The following is a 16,077-nucleotide window of genomic DNA, read 5'->3' as shown; positions in this document are numbered from 1 at the left end:
TCGGGGTCCTTTCTGTCAGCGGGTCGCGTTTTTTAGTACGCCTAAAGCCTGCCTGAGTTTTAGGAAAGCGAGTCGCGCGGAGGATCGATTTTTGACGGCGAAACGGCATCCGTTCCGGTCTTGGCTTCGTTTGCTGGTGCCCTGCAGTGGGGAGGGGAACGGCCGGATGAGTGCGCGTGCGGTTCACGGTAGGGCGGGCATCCGCGTGGCCGCCCGTGCCCTTACGCTTTCAGACTCCGGCGATGTTCGAGTCGGCGGCGGTGCCGGCGGTGTCTCTCCTTAGCGTAACGGTTCGACGGCAACTTCCAGTGAGGAAGCAGCCGGTAGCTCGCGAGCCCTGACAGACGACAGCCGGCCTTAGGGGCGCCTACAGAGCGCTCTGATCTGGCCCTTCGTTTCCCGGCGGCAGTGGGGGCGGCCTGGCCTCTTCCATCCCTTCCTTCCTCCCTGCGCTCTCCGCCCTCTCTCCCCTCCATGTGCCGCTCTGGAGCCGCGCCGGGCCCTGTCCGCGGCAGCTTTTGCTTTGTGTGCAGCGGTAGCGCGGCCTCGGGCTGGAGTTGCTGCCGGTGCCACGGCCCGTGAGCCTCCGCCGGTTGGTGTCTCTCCCCTTCCTTTCTCTCTGTGCCCGCCGTGGCTCTGTCCTCGGCCCCCCTCAGGGCCGTTTCCAATGACCGGACACTCGCGCCACTGCGGCCTGAAGAGGACTTGAAGGATGTCGGAGGATAACGATATGGATAAGACGATTAAGGTAGGATAGAGAAGATCTTTGGGCTGCTTTATTCTAGTGGAAGTGGGGAGTGTCCCGTTCCCCTGGGCTATTGTTGTGTTACCTCTCACGCTGCCCGACAGTGGCCGATCCTCTCTCTTTCTGAAACCTGTACGTTGAATCTTTTTGTTGCCTTTTTTGTTGTTGTTAAGGTTTCGGGGTGAAATCGAGGTAAGGTATACACAAAAAGTAGCACATATGAGTTTGTCTTGTTGGGCAGACTGGATGGACCGTGCAGGCCTTTTTCTGCCGTCATCTACTATGTTACTATAAATCGAGCCAAGTTTGGATCACGTTTTGGCAAAATGTAACCTTTCCATTGTTTATTATGGGAATTTTCTTTATACGGGGGTATATCTGTTTTAAGTAACATGCGTACATCATCGTTGGTAGAAATCGCTGTTACAGATGCAGAGGAGAAAAGCCAGTGAAAGTTCTGTTTTGTATGCTTTTCGCAGTACAGATTATACCTAAATTCGGGCTTGAACATACCATTTTACTGTACTTTAGTTAAACAATCTTAGTTTTGCATTAGCAGTGCTAACCCTTTAAATGTACTTCCATAAAAGAAAGTGAAAAAGTTTCCTCTGTTGTATGCTTGGGTAATATGTTGGGCTTTCACATGTTTACAAACCCCATTCAGATTACCCTGTTTCTTTTCTGTGAGTTAGGTAATATTTACATAGGTTATACATTTGTCTAACAGGGGTCAAATTTTGTTCTCATGTTTTACATGTTCAAGTAGGTGCTTATAAAATTGCCCAGAAGTCTATATTAATAAAATTAGGTACTTAGAAAACATAGCACCAACTTTTATATAATATTTAGGTATTCGTGGGTGGGGGTGGGGGGGGGGGGAGATGAGAAGGTAGCATGGGAGTAGGATCAGCATCTATATATGTAATCTATAAAATACATGCATATGTACCCTGGTGCTGTTTGTGTTGGTAAGGTGGAATAAGGTGAATCCTGGAAGATGGGCAAAAAGGAAGGTCAAGAATAAGGTAGTGCTCATGGGCACTATTAAAGTAACTTCAGATGCTCTTGGGTACTTGAGCTGTTGGACATCTGGCTCTCCTCCATTTACCAGGGATTTCTTTAAGTTGTCTGCGTAGAACTCCCTTGCCCCCTCCTATGGGATTTGTACATGCTCTATCTGGATATCAGCCCTATTCTGGGGGTTCAGTACTCCAGCATGGTTCTGGAATCCCAGTGTTGAGTAGGGAGCTCTTCACAATTACTTCTGAAGGTCTAAGAACTCCTGTGGCTGAAATTGATCTTATTTGGAAGACTGCTTTTTAGATAATGTTCCTTCTTTCTCAAAAATATCAGTAGCCAAATTGAGACACCTTCATTTAGGACTGGGAAAATGGAAGCTGTTATTTCTAGGCCACTATTGTCACTATTTTTCAAGCATCTGTGATGGCTTACAGTTTTATGGACAGGTGGAGCCTGGGGAAAATTTGAGATCTGGGAACATACTGTTTCTGAATTTTCCTAAGATTTGCTTTCTGTCCTCAATTAAGTAGCTCAAGAAATACTTATTCAAGGGATTAAATTTTGTTAATCATGAGAATATTGATATTTTCCAAATCCTATTATATACCAGCAAGGAGTATTGTGAGGAATGTGAAAGAAGGGCAAAATGTTTTAAAAATGTCTGATTTTTGAGATGTCTGGACCCCTGACCCACCCCCTCCCCAAATAAAGAAACTTAGAAAAAGCCCTGGTGGTCCAGTGGGATCCCAGGCCAGGGAACCCCCCCCCCCAAAAAAAAAAGTCCACCTTGGTGGCCTAGGGGAGGCCCAGAGGCCCTCCCCCTTCATACCTTATAGGACGGACGAGTAAAGGATGCCTACTCCCTCCTGCTCTGGGGGCCGTAATCAAAATGGTGGTGCCCTACCCAGCCCAGTGCATCCTAGGATGCACTGGGCAGAGCCTATATAAGGGGCACCACCGTTTTAATGATGCCACCCAGAGCAGGAGGGAGTAGGCATCCTGCCTTCCTAAGAGATGTGAAGTTTTTTTTTTTTGTTTTTTTTTTTTGAGGGGGGAACTGGACCACAGCCCCTTTTGTGAAGGGGCCAGGAGGGGTCTACAGGATCACCAGGGATTTTTGTTTTAAAGGTCAGTAGGAAGATGTTTTGGGGGGGGGGGGGGTGATACTCTGCCGGGCCAGGGCCAATTAGTTTTTTTTTTTTTATTGATTGGGAAGGGTTGGGCTGATAGGGATGTTTGGGAGGGGGGGGGGAGTTGGGCCGATGCTCAGAAGTAGGGGGGGGAATGGCGGCATTGTTGGGGAAGCAAGTTTGGCGTAGGGTGGTCGTGTTGGTAGGAGAGAAGGGGTCAACCACAAGAATGGAAGAAAATGAATTATCAAGAGACATCAGTTCCACGAGTATGTAGTTTAATCAACAAGTCCTAGTCACATCAACTCAACACAGTTCGTGTTTCAGCTAAAAAAGCTTTCATCAGGAGTCAACTATTGATTCTTCACTTGTTGTATAATTTATCAAAAAGTTGAATGAGTAAGTGTGTGCTACTTATCATTGTTGCTGCTACTTGAAGAAAAATCGCATATGGAGGGGGAAACTACTGCCGGCGTTCTCACCGATAGTTGGTGAGAACGCTGATGATAGTTTACCCATATGCAGTTCCTTCATATCTCCGAGGGAACTCATCTCATGTTGTAGATAGAGCTTTTCCGGAGCAAGAAGTTTAGTGCCTGCAGTTCCTTCTGCTGGGGTGAGCTCAGAGATTGACTCTACTGCACTCCTTCCCTTGATGAGACGAGAAACTATTACACTGAATGATATCTAGAACTTTTGAGGCTCATTTTCAAAGCATATAGACTTACAAAGTTACACAGGTTACTGTATAACTTTGTAAGTCTATGTGCTTTGAAAATGAGCGCCTTTATCTTCTATTCATCATGTTTTGTGTATCTCGTACTTCAGTTTCCTCTTAGAACTTGTGAGAATACATTGTTGGATGTTCTCAGAGGCTTGAAGTTACTGTGGTTCTTCGAGGACAAGGAGACTGAATAATCCTCACAAGTTGGTCGGCGATCCGCGCCTCCCCGGGAACCGGCATTTGAAATAGCAAAATCTTTTGCTGGAGCCTTCTGAATGCATCACGCATCCAACTGCGCATGCGCTGAGTGCCTTCCCGCCCGCCGCTCAGCTGCGCTCCTCAGTTATTATTTTTCCGCGTGAGGAGTGGCAGTTGTTTTACCTGGCTCCGCTTCGTTGCCCGGTAGAGCCTTCAGTTCCTTTTTTCATGGCTTTTCTGCCTCAATTTTCCTTTTCATTCTTTGGTTTAGTAAAAAAAATTTTGTTTCCGTTTATTTCTTAGGTTTATTTTTTGATCCGCGTCAAGTTTCCTTTTATTTTAGTCTAGCCATCCTTAGTCTTGCTCGGCCGGGTTTTCTCCTTTTTGTGCGTTGAGGCATCGAGTGGGTCTCCGCCCATCTTGAGGCCTCCTGCTATGCAGGCCCCCCAGGACCGTCCATCGTTGGATTTGGCGTCGTCCTTGTCATCACCGAGGAACCTCGGTGAGGTGCATCAAGTGAAGGCTAAGACGCACTGACACTGTTCTTCCTCAACACATGGTGCTGGGGGTGCTGGGGACATCGGCACCTGAGAAGTGTCGACGCCGGGAGGACCGCTCCCCCTCCATACAAGAGGTTCCAACATACCGGTCTCCCAGTAGTCCAGTTCATGCTCCCGAGCCCCAGGCGACTCTGCCACCGACTGCTCCACCGGTCCCACATCCTGTACCGATGGTGGCTCTTGATGAGTGGATTTGGCATCTAGGTTGCTGGCGCCTACCTTGCCATCTGCTGCAGTTATGTCTGGCCCTCCACCTGCGATGAGGTCTCCGAACTCGGCGCCACTTGCAGCTCCAGTATAGGCTACCACCCAGGTCGACTCCCCATCGATGTCATTGGAGGAAGCTTCGCCGCAGTCCGTGCGGGAGTTGGCTCCTCGACGTTGGCATCGAGGCGTGTTTGGTCTCGGAAGTCCCTGAGGGAAGTGCTCTCCGACACCGAGGAAGATTGCTCGTGGGAGTCGGAGGAAGATCCCAGGTACTTCTCCTCAGATGAGTCCTTTGGGATTCCCTCTGAATTTTCCCCTCCACCTGAAAGGAGATGGTCTCCTCCTGAGAGTCTCTCTTTCTCATCTTTTGTGCGGGAAATGGCTCAGGTCATTCCATTCCCCTTAGACGTGGAGGATGAGCCCAGGGCTGAGATACTCGCGTTCCTGGACTACACCTGTCCACCTAGAGAGGCAGTGACAGCTCCTTTGCATAAGGTACTCAGGGAAGTCCTTAAGCAAAACTGGGCGTCCCCTCTGTCTATCCCCATTGTCCCGACCAAGACAGATTCCCAATATCAGATCCACGGGGATCCTGAGTTAATGAGGTCTCAGTTACCCCACAACTCCATGATGGTGGACTCTGCCCTCAGAAGAGCCAAGATACTAGAGACAATGCCTCGGCGCCTCCAGGCAGAGAAGCTAGGACCTTGGACTCTTTTTGGAGGAAAATGTATCAGGCCACTATGCTCGCTGCCCGTATACAATCATACCAGCTCTTCACGAGTATCCACTTGCAGAACTTGGTGCAGCAGCTGTCTACTTTGGTTGATGCCCTCCCTCTGGAGCAGGCCGAACCTTTTCGCCTGCTGGTTAAACAGCAGAAGGCGTGTCATAAAATTTTGGCCGGAGACGCATACGACACTTTTGATGTAGCATCCAGGATCTGCTGGTCACCATGGATGTGAGTCTCCTCAGCTGGGGAGCTCACTGTCTGCAGTGAGTAGCACAGGGCAGACAGTGCATCAACTGCCTGGAGACCCGGGCAGTCAGGTTGGCTTTGCTGGAGTTTTAACCATTTCTAGAAGGGAAAGAGGTCAGAGTAATGTTGGACATCATGGCGGCAGTAGCGTACATCAACAGACAGGGTGGGACCTGGAGGTGGCGAGCCTCTGCCATTAGGTGGAAGCGCATCTGCAGTCTCTTTCAGTGGTCGATATTGTGTGCAAGCGGACTTTCTCAGTTGCTCTGTGTTGGATCTGGGAGAGTGGTAGATGGGGCAACAGACCTTTCAGCTTATAGTGGACTGCTGGGGGCAGCCTCAGTTTGACTTGATGGCTTCTCGAGTCGATGGAGGGATCCAGCTTCTCTAAGGATAGATGCTCTGTTTCAGCCTTGGCTAGTAGCGGAGCAGCTCTGTGTTCTCTCACGTCCTCTTGTGGGTCAAGTGTTGCGCAGGATTGCAAGTCTCCTCATTTGATTTTCCTGGTGGCACTGGATTGGCCCCACAGACCTTGGTACACAGATCTCTGGCGCCTGCTGGTAGATGACCATCTTCTTCTGCCTAGGGGTTGGAGGCTCCTTTGGCAGAGGCTGGTAGATATGACAGCTCTCGGTGCACTTCAGGGCTTACTTTCTAGGAAGTGCTGAAACACTGATTTTTGCTTTATAATTAGGAGGGATTTACTGCTTCACAAAAGGGATTATTTAAGGGGAGAAAAAGCATGTTAAAATGCTATGTCTGATTTTTTTTTTTTTAGTTGGATAGAAATCTCTGAATAACTGTGTACAGTCAGGCAAATCATACTGCACAATCACATGATCTTAGCTGACCATTCACAATACTTTATCTTCAAGTGCCAGTTAATAAATGTGCAGACATAATGCGCAGAACTGGATGCTCATTGTGGCTTTCCTGATGACCTAGGAGCCTCTGAGAGGGAGATAACTATATCCTGATGGGACCTGGTATGAGCATTCCCAGTTGCTGAGCCATAGAAACTATTGTACATATTAAGATCAAACTTGCCATGACATTGCTTGATAAAGTCACAAAACAGCTAGCTGTGCTTAACTTCAAAGAGAAATGGCACAGAGTGCTGAGTGGAATGGGACTGTAGGGAGTTATGCTCTGCATTTGGATCATCTCATTGCTCTGCTAATGTAACACGTGGGAAGCAGCCCATCCAAAGCATGTAGTGAATTAGAACATAGCCAGTACATACTTTGTCTTGTTCCTTTCTTTGTTATGGTGGGTCTGAGTCAAAGTATTTTCTCAGACACAACATAGGAGAAAGAAGTTAGTATATATTATTTCATTTGATATACCATTTTACTTGTGGTCAAATATAAGTACATAAGTAGTGCCATACTGGGAAAGACCAAAGGTCCATCTAGCCCAGCATCCTGTCACCGACAGTGGCCAATCCAGGTCAAGGGCACCTGGCACGCTCCCCAAACGTAAAAACATTCCAGACAAGTTATACCTAAAAATGCGGAATTTTTCCAAGTCCATTTAATAGCGGTCTATGGACTTGTCCTTTAGGAATCTATCTAACCCCTTTTTAAACTCCGTCAAGCTAACCGCCCGTACCACGTTCTCCGGCAACGAATTCCAGAGTCTAATTACACGGGTGAAGAAAAATTTTCTCCGATTCGTTTTAAATTTACCACACTGTAGCTTCAACTCATGCCCTCTAGTCCTAGTATTTTTGGATAGCGTGAACAGTCGCTTCACATCCACCCGATCCATTCCACTCATTATTTTATACACTTCTATCATATCTCCCCTCAGCCGTCTCTTCTCCAAGCTGAAAAGCCCTAGCCTTCTCAGCCTCTCTTCATAGGAAAGTCGTCCCATCCCCACTATCATTTTCGTCGCCCTTCGCTGTACCTTTTCCAATTCTACTATATCTTTTTTGAGATACGGAGACCAGTACTGAACACAATACTCCAGGTGCGGTCGCACCATGGAGCGATACAACGGCATTATAACATCCGCACACCTGGACTCCATACCCTTCCTAATAACACCCAACATTCTATTCGCTTTCCTAGCCGCAGCAGCACACTGAGCAGAAGGTTTCAGCGTATCATCGACGACGACACCCAGATCCCTTTCTTGATCCGTAACTCCTAACGCGGAACCTTGCAAGACGTAGCTATAATTCGGGTTCCTCTTACCCACATGCATCACTTTGCACTTGTCAACATTGAACTTCATCTGCCACTTGCACGCCCATTCTCCCAGTCTCGCAAGGTCCTCCTGTAATCGTTCACATTCCTCCTGCGACTTGACGACCCTGAATAATTTTGTGTCATCGGCGAATTTAATTACCTCACTAGTTATTCCCATCTCTAGGTCATTTATAAATACATTAAAAAGCAACGGACCCAGCACAGACCCCTGCGGGACCCCACTAACTACCCTCCTCCACTGAGAATACTGGCCACGCAATCCTACTCTCTGCTTCCTATCTTTCAACCAGTTCTTAATCCATAATAATACCCTACCTCCGATTCCATGACTCTGCAATTTCTTCAGGAGTCTTTCGTGCGGCACTTTGTCAAACGCCTTCTGAAAATCCAGATATACAATATCAACCGGCTCCCCATTGTCCACATGTTTGCTTACCCCCTCAAAAAAATGCATTAGATTGGTGAGGCAAGACTTCCCTTCACTAAATCCGTGCTGACTTTGTCTCATCAGTCCATGTTTTTGTATATGCTCTGCAATTTTATTCTTAATAATAGCCTTCACCATCTTGCCCGGCACCGACGTCAGACTCACCGGTCTATAATTTCCCGGATCTCCTCTGGAACCCTTCTTAAAATCAAAACAGTTTACAGTGTACAAGTAAACAAATAATACAAACAATGTGTAATACATAAAGAAACATAAAACTAAAGCAGAGAACTCCATTGTTTGATAGTAAAGCACATCCAAGACCAGACAATCATACAGATGCTAACTTTTATTAAAAATCCATATATCGTCTGTATATATAATTGCAATTATATTGGCTCCTTATTGAATCAGGTCCTCGGGTTTGTTTCTTTGAGTGTTTTTTGTGTTATGTCCTGAATACTTTTGAGTACAATAAGCCCCTGCCCTAAAGATCTCTCAGTATAACTACCTGAGGCAATGGAAGATAAGAGTAAGTTGTCCAAGATCACAAAGGATGCCAGTGGAAGCAATAGTCTATGCAGTCCTGCAACACTAGCAGTTTTGAAGCTACCAGAATTTGGAATAATGGGAATGCCTATTTTCAGAGACGCACACTATGCATCATGCATATAGAACTCTGGAATCAGTATATAGAAACAGTTGCTGAAGTTCAAGGAAGCGTATTTTATTTAAGATTTATTTACTTTTTGAAGAAATTCACTCAAGGCAATACACAGCAAGTGTAACAGTACCTGGGCAATATTGTCCTTGTGATGTGAATGAGTTTGGCCCCTCTAATGCTTTGATTGAGGCATCTTCCTTTATTCCATTCCATTTAGTTTTATACCTCACAATTCCCCCAAGAAAGGTTCTACGTGGTTTACAACAAAACTGAGCATACGCAGGAGCTACAATATTTAACTAATACGGATATTGAAAATAGAAAAGACCAATGAGATAGAAATCATACTGACGTTGACAGGTAATTGATTTCAGTATTTAGCCGCTTGACACTGGAAAAAACCTGATATCATTGATTTATATACTATACCTTTCATGCATGGATATGTTGGCTCTAAGTAGCGCCTTGCAATCCTTATTCTATTATGATCTAACAACAAAATCAAATTTACCATATATTCTGGCTTTTTGGAAAATGGCAAAACCTCCCATGTGATCATGGAGTACTATGGCCAGTGCTGCCAGTGTTCAGCTACTGGTAGGATTTCCAGTTCTGTTTCCAATGGGACACAGACTCCTGTGGCAGAGGCCAGTCATGGGGAATCTAGATTACTTCTGGCTAGGTCCTTGAGAGCTAGAGCCTGACGCATGGAGGCTACCATTCCTCTGTCATGGCAACCATGCTGAGGGCTTCTCAGTTTTCTATATCTCTGGCATATGTCTGTGTCTTGTGTACTCATCAGAAGATCTCTCTGATGCATGCAGATGTGCCATCGATTCTGGCCTTTTTTTTCAGCAGGATCTTGACCATGGCTTAGTCCTTAATTCTCTAAGGTTCAGGTAGTGGCTGTCTCTTGTTTAAGGTAGTATTGATGGTCTGTCTGGCTACACAGGGGCTGTTTTTATTTTATTTTTTTAATGTGCTGCACAGGGGCTGTTTTTTATGTGCTGTTAAGCAAATTTATTCGCCATTGTGAGGGATGGTGCTCCCTTGGGACCTTATTTTGGTCGCAAGGGTTTTGAAGCATTTGTCACTGAAGGAATGGTAAAAAAAAGTCTTTTTAGTAGCCAGGAGAGTATCTGAATTACATACTTTGTTGCAGAGTCAAACTTGTCCTTTTTTGAGCTGATTCTGTTTTACATTAGAATAATACCTTCCTTTGTTATGAATGTGTTTGCTCCTTTCTTCTAAATCAGATGATCATACTTCAACTTTCTCAGTCAGACAAGTCGGATTCCCAAACCCTTCATAAGCTGGATTTGGGAACCTGACTTGTCTGACTCTGAGAAAGCTGAAGATGCCGATGTATGGAGAGCTCTTTTGTGTTATTTGGAGGTCACAAAGTCAGATAGGCTATACTCCTTTCTTCTAAATCAGATAATCATACTACAGCTTTCTCAGAGTGGGATGTCAGGTTCCCAAACCCTTCGTAAGCTGGATGTATGGAGAGCCCTTTAGTGTTATTTGGAGGTCACAAATTCTTTTCTTAAGTCAGATAGACTATTTATATTGTTTTATGAGCTGAACAAAAGGAAAGTGGCCTCAAAATCTATTATTGCTCATTTGGATTATGGAGATCATAGGAAGAGTCTACCTCCTCAATAAGAAAGAGGTTCCATCAGGTCTTGATGCTAACTGAACTAGGTGATTTCTTGGGTAGAAGCTCAAGTGGTCGGCCATGAGGACATCTGCAAAACGGGCCATCCTTCTGTATTCTTTTGTAAAATATTACAAGATTGATATTCAGGCAGAAGGAGATGTTACCTTTAGCTGAGCCATGTTTTAGAGTGTCTTTATCCTGCCTTGTGGGATAAAGCTTTTGTACATCCATCAGTCTAGACTGGTTTGGAAGGATAAGGAGAAATTTACCCTTGCAGGATGATTTCCTTTTATTGAGTCTTGCTAGGCCAGTCGAGGATCTGCACGGGAAGATGACGAAGTCCTGATAGTCTGTAGCTTCAGGCTGCCCTTTCCTGTTCATTATACATAATTTTATTTTAATGTTTCTATGTCTGCAGAGGACTCCTTAGTTGATAATGGGTCCCTGCATACATAGATGCCTTTAGTTAATTCTTAGCTTTGTCATTAGTATACTGGGAATATTTCTAGCTGCACCACCTTCTATACTGCCATCGGAATCTTCAACTCTCTGCTTCCATCCTCTGATTTTGGTTTATAACCTGTCAGTTGGGACTTGTCTAGCAGGATTCAAGGAAAGGAAATGATTAGGTAAGGGTAGATTTTCTCCTTTGTATCTACAGAAGCGTTAGTATATGCCCAATGATTATGGCTTTGTTGAAAGCTTTTATGATTGTTACTGTACCTTCAGCTAGGTATAGGTGTGTTTATAAATGTAATAAGTTAAAATTCAAAATTTAATATTTTTGTGTTCATGTTCAAGCAATAATGTGTTGTCATGCCACTTAAATTCAGGCATCTTGTTTACCTTACATCACTTTTAATTGATAATGTGTGAATTTCTCTTAAACACTTCAAAGAGTAGTAATACAGAATTAATACGTATGAGCTTTGTTTTAGGGGCTTCATTCAATTAATTTTCCTGTTAACTATTTGTAAACATTTTAGCTTATTGGCTTTCTGAGTGCTCAGTGATATTCAGTAAATTTTTGGGTGGGGTGGAGGGAGAGTGGAGCTATATTTTGCAGCTTGGAGTGCGGCTGGTGCTACTTCTGAAGTCGCATGTCAGGCTGTACTGGTCCCCTGAACTCTGAATTATGCTGAAGGCAAGGTGGTGATTTGGGCACTATAGAGTTAAAGGCACTTGAAAAGCCCATTATTTTAGTAAATCCCACAAATAGAATGGGAATATATTGTGTAAAAATATGTTCTAAGTGAAATAGCTGAAATGCCTTTGTTATTTTGCTACCAAAGATTTGTTTCTTATCGGGGATAATTCTATGTTCTTTACTAGGAAACTTCCATCTTGGAAGAGTACAATATTAACTGGACTCAAAAGCTGGGTGCTGGCATCAGTGGTCCTGTGAGGTAAGAAAATGCATTCTGTGAGCAATTTTTTTTTTAAATTAATCATTGTGAATTGTATTGTGCTCCGGGATGGCAGGCAATGCTAGATTAGGAATATAAATAAATATTACAAATCGTGTTTAAAATGGAAAATGGCAGGTTGATAGGCCCAGGGAGGCTGAGTGTTGGAGCTGCATTCTGCTGCACAGAGGGAGCTGAGCTCCAATTCCTGGCTCAGTGGGGTTGCTGCAGAGACAGCACTCACAGTCATTTGGAGATAAGTCTCACTCATCCTGCAGTGGCAACACCTAAGTGGCCAGGTTCAGATTTCTATGATTTTAGGATTCTGGAAGGAGCCCCGGCGTATGGCCCCCACCCAGCCGAGGTCTATTGTTGCAAGAAATGGGTTAAAGTAAACAGAGAAGATTTTAAAATAGGGGGACTAGAAACCCAAAACAGCAGGAGAAAAATGCTGGGTAAAATCAGTTATACTAAATTAAAAATATTGGGTGGAGGGAGGGGGTTGTCATAGCATTTTAAACTGTGGCAGAAGCTTTACTCCCCATCAGACCTGTTAGCAAAATAATTGTATCCGCTTGCCAGTCACTACATACAACAAAAGTGCTAATGCCATCAGGAGCTTCTACCCCGAGCATCTGTAGCCATTGTTCAGACTTGCAGGAAGCTGGGGCTATTGGAGCACAGTCATGCATGTGTTTTAACTTGAAGATCAACAGTCCAGGTAATAATGATCCTATGTTACATGTTGTTCCCTGTATATGGGGAAAACAGAATTCATTCACTTTGTAATAACACACCTTTGGTGTCCATGTTATCTGCATTATCAGTACAGTTTTTGAGAGAGGGTGTGATTTAATTTTTTGACTTGTGTTTTTTTTGCTTCCTGATGTATCTGAGCAGATCTGTGTATGAATTTTAAGTTCATTCCAGGGACTTTCCCCATTTTTCCAGTTTATTTTCCCAACTATGATGGAAGTTGCTTGGCATAGTGTAACCATCTCTCAAGAGATTGGCTAGGCAGGCTGTCTACGGCTACTTCTCTGGAACAAGTGAAATGCTTTTCATTCTTTCTAAGAGTAATTTATGGCTCCTGAAGAACTGAAAAGTGCATTTTATGAAAGCACAGACCTCTCACTTGGATAGCTGTAGTTCAGGTGCCTATGTCAGTGGTTCCCAAACCTGGGTGAAGATGATGCGGGTACTAGAGGCCATTAGCGTTAGGGTTTGCTAAGGCATTAAGGAGGACACTATAAGCATGGGGTGTTCCCATCCCCCTGATGCAAGCAATAACCTCCGATGACCCCTCGCCCCACAAACAGAAGCCTCCCTTAGCTGCACCCTTCCTCCCACCCTAGTCTGGTCGTCTAGTGGTCCCCCAAGCCCCCCTTGTGTATGGAAGCAGGATGGAGTACGCATTTCCTCCTGCAAGCGTTGCGTCAGAATGGCTGCGCCCTGCCCAGTGCATCCTGGGATGCCCTGGGCGGGGCTTCAGTACTATATAAGGGAATAATGGAATTCAAAAACGCGTGGGATAAACGCAGAGGAATCCTGTATAAAAGGCATGGAACCAAACAAGGTTAGTGGTGATTAGATGGCAACACCAGTAATTGGGAAGCAAAGCCAGTGCTGGGCAGACTTCTATGGTCTGTGCCCTGATCATGGCTGGACAGATTCGGCTTCAAGGCGAGTGCCCTCATCGTGGCTGGAAAGATAGGCCAGTGCTGGGCAGACTTCCACGGTCTGTGCCCTGATCATGGCTGGGCAGATTTGGATAGGCTGGAGTGGGGGCTTCAAAGACAACTTCAGAAGTTAAAGAACAAGACCAGTGCTGGGCAGACTTCTATAGTCTGTGCCCTGAAAATGACAAGGACAAATCAAGATCAAGGATGCATATATAGTATCGCACCATACTTTATGCTATGGGTTTATCTTGTTGGGCAGCCTGAAGAGACCATCTTTATCTTTATCTGCAGATCTTTATCTGCAGTCATCTACTATGTTACTATGATAGGTTCTGGAATAGTGAGAAGGACTAATGGAAAGAAAATTATCAGATAAGACCTCATTTCTCCTTGTCTTGCTTTAAAAGGGAACTGCCGTCTATGTAATGTGTTTCAGAAACTGATAATGATTATATGCACCCTGTATCATATAAAATACTCCCTTTTAATTATGTGTCTTTCTACTTATTTGTTCCCCTGTAATTGTACCCAAAGGAAAGCGGTGTGGATGAGGAAGAACGTTATGAACACAGCTATCTGGTTGGTTCATGCTGTGCTTGCAATTTCATTGTAGGGATGGCCATTTGTTTTGAAATGACTTTTCCCATGTGTCATGTCAGATTTAGGCTGAAAAATAAAATAAAACTAAAAATCCAGTTTTTTCCTCAAACAGAAAAGAGTATTCATTCTTCGCAAAGAGTACACACACTGGCAGATCGCATGCTCTTTCTGATGTTGCTGTTGAAATGGGAAATAAAAGAATTCCTGTAAAACAACACAGGAAATTTAACTAAACAAACATTTTTGAGTTGCCCACGTCTAGTAGCCAGCATGGGCCAATTAGATCGAGAGCATGAAAGAATTTAACATTCCCATTACAGCTGCTAATAAACTTGCAGGAAAGCAGGTTATTACTACTACTTATTTCTATAGCAGTACTAGAATTACACAACACTGTACAAATTATATGCAGGTACTTTAAAGTGTTAGTGCTATTTAAACTGTCTTATTTATTGACCATAGGATGAATTTTGTTTGGTGCATGATTAACGTTTTTGTTTAAGTACCAATTTGGCTAGCATTCCATTTCTTTTTTAATACCATCTCCATGGTCTTACTCCTATGGTCATCCCAGAAGGGCTACTGTTATTAGCCCCAGTGTCATTTTGACCCTTGACAAGAAATGCTGAAGTCCAGTTACATCAGCAAGCCAGTCTAACAGATTGCTCTTTATATATTTATAGTTGAGAAGCAATTGGCTGCCCTTTTCAGGTTCTCACCCAGGGTGTGGACAATGGCAGGGACTCATTCTCTGGCAATGATATTTGTGCTTTACTGCCAACCCATGCTATCATTGGTATGTTGCATTTAGCAAAGTGAATGCCTCTCAAGATGATGCTGCCACTGAGCTCTATGACGACCAGGAAATCACAGGGAACAGATATGGGGGCTCCTTACAGTAGCAATTGGTACTGTATGGGAGAGAATAGTCAGTGATCTAGAAAAGAACAAACGGCATTGCAGACAGTTTACTAAAATGGCATTTACTACTTCCTTGTCATCTATACCAGTCCAGTCCAGACTAATGGGTTGTGTCCATCTACCAGCGGAAGGAGACAGAGAAAATAGTTCCAAGTAAACCGCCCTTTAATTGTATCGTGCAGCCTAGAATACTCAGTATTTTCTATGTCTCCTAGCGGATGGTGGACGGATCGTTCAGCTGCTCTGGATTGCTGGCTGGTAGCTCCTGTCCCAGATTCTTCTGGTGACAGTGGAGCCAGGGGTGTGCTGGTAGCCGTGTTGGGGCTAGTTTTAGATGAAACTCAGTGGTCCTGAGTTCCTCATCTGCCAGCTAGGGTGATATCCAGTGACCCTGGTTCCCTCCCCTCCCTCTCCTGGCTGTCTTTCTAGCAGGGTGATGGTTGATTGTGGCATGGAGTACCTTGTCTCCCCTGTGGGGTTCTTCTCTTCTGTGGTGGTAGGTATATCTGAATTTCTGCCTCTGAGGTAAGCCTTTATTTATTCCTGTCACTAGTGAAGAAGGTTGTAAAAAAAAAAAAGAAGAAACTTTGTTTTTCCTTTCTCTTGCCTGTTACCTGATTTATTTTCCCGCCTTTGGCCTAGGGGGCCACTTGCGAAGTGTCTGATTCTGATCTTGGACCCTTCTGAGCTAGTACCAGTTGCTTTGATGATTTTTTTTTTTGTGGGGTACGGCTCGTGTCTGGATCACGAAACTCAGTTGTTTTTCTCCTCTTCACAGTCCTAGACGGCGACTGGTTCAGAGGGCGGGCCCATTGCTGGAACATCTACCTTTGTGGTTCGGCGGTCTTAGTCTGCCATTTCCAAAGTAGGGGAAGTCTCTCGCTGGCTCTGTTTGGCTGCAGGCTCGGTCTTTTTAGTCCAGGGCTATTTTTTCATTC

General features: G+C 44.7%; 1 protein-coding gene across 2 annotated transcripts in view; it reads left to right on the top strand.

The window, feature by feature from the left end:
* The first annotated feature begins 246 nt into the window (after nt 1-246).
* MAPKAPK5 (MAPK activated protein kinase 5) overlaps nt 247-16,077 on the top strand; it is a 60,867-nt gene continuing 45,036 nt past the window's right edge. For both annotated transcript variants that reach the window (XM_030218119.1, XM_030218118.1), the window contains exons 1-2: nt 247-748; nt 11,863-11,936. In XM_030218119.1, the coding sequence (XP_030073979.1) occupies nt 713-748; nt 11,863-11,936 (110 nt within the window). In that variant the 5' untranslated portion in view covers nt 247-712. The remainder of the gene's footprint in view (nt 749-11,862; nt 11,937-16,077) is intronic.

This window comes from Microcaecilia unicolor, chromosome 11, assembly GCF_901765095.1.
Source record: "Microcaecilia unicolor chromosome 11, aMicUni1.1, whole genome shotgun sequence".
NCBI classification, from domain to species: domain Eukaryota; kingdom Metazoa; phylum Chordata; class Amphibia; order Gymnophiona; family Siphonopidae; genus Microcaecilia; species Microcaecilia unicolor.
The sequence above is the reverse complement of the archived record's forward strand: the minus strand, read 5'-3'. Positions and strand labels throughout refer to the sequence as shown.